Here is a 2,575-nt window from a genome sequence, read left to right as displayed (position 1 = left end):
CGCGGGGTCCAGGCCGGAGCAGGACGCGCGCGCCGCGCCCGCGGAGCCAGGTGGAGCTTCCCTTTCCCCGCGTGGGTCCGCAGCCAGGCCCCGCGCCCCCGGCCTGGCCCGCGGGTGGGGAGCCCGGGGCCCTGCTTGAGCGGGTGTGGGGCGTGCTCGCGGGGCTGGGACCGGGCTTTGCCCGTGTGCAGTGCGTGTTCATGAATTTTGAACTTTGGAATTAACAACAGGCACGTTGGGTCTAGAAGGGCAGCGAGGGGACCCTCGCCTTGCGCAAGTCAGAAGTTTGGAGGGAAACAGTTCTTGGAACAAGTTAGGGGCAGGTTGGAATTGGTGTGCGGAGGGGGAGGGGCCGTGAAGATCAGGGGAATGCTCTGGCTGTAGTTGGGCCAGGGAGCTTGGGGTCCTGTGGCTGGGAGGGATGTGGCCCTTGGGCTTGAGTGGGTCAGCAGGGAGGACTGCGGGGTGTCCAGCGTGTAGGGTGTGCGCTGCTTTGAAGATGTGAGGGGATGTTTTCAGACTTGAGAGTAGAGTGGGTTGGAGGGTCTCACATGTGCCCTTTTTTTTTCTTCATAAAATCTTGAGAAGTTGATGCTTAGCACAGAGTTTGGCTGATAGTGAGGAAGTGATAAATGGCAGCTGCTTGTATTTATGATGATACAATAAGCTTCACTAATGCCCGACTAAAAAGCTGGGGTAGGGTTTAAAAGTTTTGGGAAAGAAGATTGGTTGGTGGGTGCCTGTTCTAACTTTGAGCTGTGTGGTTTTGCTACTGTCATCCTGGCAATTTTGGGTAGGATTCTTGCCTGGATTTCTTTGCCTTTATCTTCATGAGAAGCCTGCCACTCCATGATACTGATCTTTGAGATATGAAGTGACCTGTTCAAAAACTAGACCTAGACTGGTTACAGTTTAGGACTGTGATGCAGCTAGTCAACACATCTACAGGTCTGTTTAATTAAAAAATAAAAATAAAAAATACTTACTTAGATTGTCGAGAAACAGAAATCAGAGAAGTCCAGATATTTGCTTCTTTTGTGTTAGGAATGCTGTCACATATTATTTTCAGTGGGGAAAGGAAGCATTGCTTGTATCTAAAAATGTACTCCCTAGGAACTACAAGTTCCAGAATGCAGTCTGCTTTGATTCAAGCCATCAGAGACAACTGTTCTAGGATGTCTTCCTTTATTTCTAGGGGTGCAGGGACCTGTTTTTTTCTATGAGCCTTGTTACTCATTTTTGAGAGAAAAGGGCTTTGATTTCTTTTGTTTTTCTGTACTGGGGATTGAACCCAGAGCTTTCCTCTCAGCAACAAATCCAGTCCCCCTTTAGTAATTTTTTATTTGTACATATTTCCATATTTGCATTCCTGTGTCATCTCAGCCCTTTTTGACACAAGGTCTTGGTAAATTTTTCAGGCTGGGCTCAAGCTTGTCATCCCTCTGCTTCAGGCTCCCAGAGTTCTGTGATTACAGATGTGCACCACCATGCCTGGCTTCAGTGTTACTTCTTTTAAGCATCACAGAATCCTAAGAGATAGTTATGTGCGTTTATTTCCATTATACAGATGAAATTTAGGCCCAGACAGATTAGCGATGGAAATACTGAGGTCAAGGCCTGTAATCCCAAGACTCAGGAGGCTGAGGCAGGAGGATCATGGGGAATTTGAGACAAGCCAGGGCTGCAAAGAGAGCTGAACTGCCTAGTGAGACCCTGTCTCAAAAGACAAGAAACATAACAAACTGAAAACAATTCTGATTCTTGCTCTATAAATTTGCTTCAGATTCTGAGGTTATGATCAAAATATAAGAGTATTTCTCTGGTCTCTCTACTAATATTTTATGCAGAAGGTGATACATTATACACATTTTTCGGTAATTTGCTTTTGCTTAACACATTGTGAAATCTTTCCTTATTAGTACATAGAAAATGCCTATGCCTTCATCTTGTGTTGTGTGGAATTTCACTGATTAATATAGTTTACCTAACCATCTATTGGTGGACATTTAGATTGATTCCTGTCTTTTGCAAGTATGTATAAGTGCATTTTTATGGAGAGGACACTTGTAGCTTGCAACAGGCTTTCAAAGGATTGTAGAGAAAGAAAAGGTTATTGTTTTAATCCAGGTCTTTCATTCTACAAAATAGAAAACAGAACCAGAAGAGAAGTTACTTTTAGAGTTCTCTGTAACTTAGTAACCAGAGCTGAAAAAGTAACCCCTTTAAAAGGGGTTGGGGGATAAAACACAGCTTCATTCACTATGAAATGCTCATAATGGTATTTGACAGAGAAAACTAAAAATATCAATTTCATAAATATTTACATTGTGCTTTTATAAGTAGTAAACAACAAAGGAATAGCAGTTTTAGGAATATTTACTTAGCTTGATTTTGTAATACTGGAAATGCAATTTTTTAGTAAATGTACTTTAAGGGATTTTTTTGGTTTTTTTATTTGGGTCTCACTGTTTCCCAGGCCGATGTGAAATCCTGGGCTTAAGAGGTCCTCTCTCCTCAACTTCCTGAGTGTCCAGAACTACAGTCCTATACCACTACACTTGGCTTAATTATATAT

General features: G+C 43.3%; 1 protein-coding gene across 1 annotated transcript in view; it reads left to right on the top strand.

Moving 5' to 3' along the window:
* Rnf169 (ring finger protein 169) overlaps positions 1-2,575 on the top strand; it is a 120,457-nt gene that overhangs the window by 624 nt on the left and 117,258 nt on the right. Inside the window, exon 2 of the mRNA XM_023716644.1 lies at positions 13-50. Within this exon, the coding sequence (XP_023572412.1) occupies positions 13-50 (38 nt within the window). The remainder of the gene's footprint in view (positions 1-12; positions 51-2,575) is intronic.

This window comes from Octodon degus, unplaced genomic scaffold, assembly GCF_000260255.1.
Source record: "Octodon degus isolate 3935 unplaced genomic scaffold, OctDeg1.0 scaffold00049, whole genome shotgun sequence".
NCBI classification, from domain to species: Eukaryota; Metazoa; Chordata; class Mammalia; order Rodentia; family Octodontidae; genus Octodon; species Octodon degus.
This window is presented reverse-complemented; position numbering and strand designations above follow the sequence as displayed.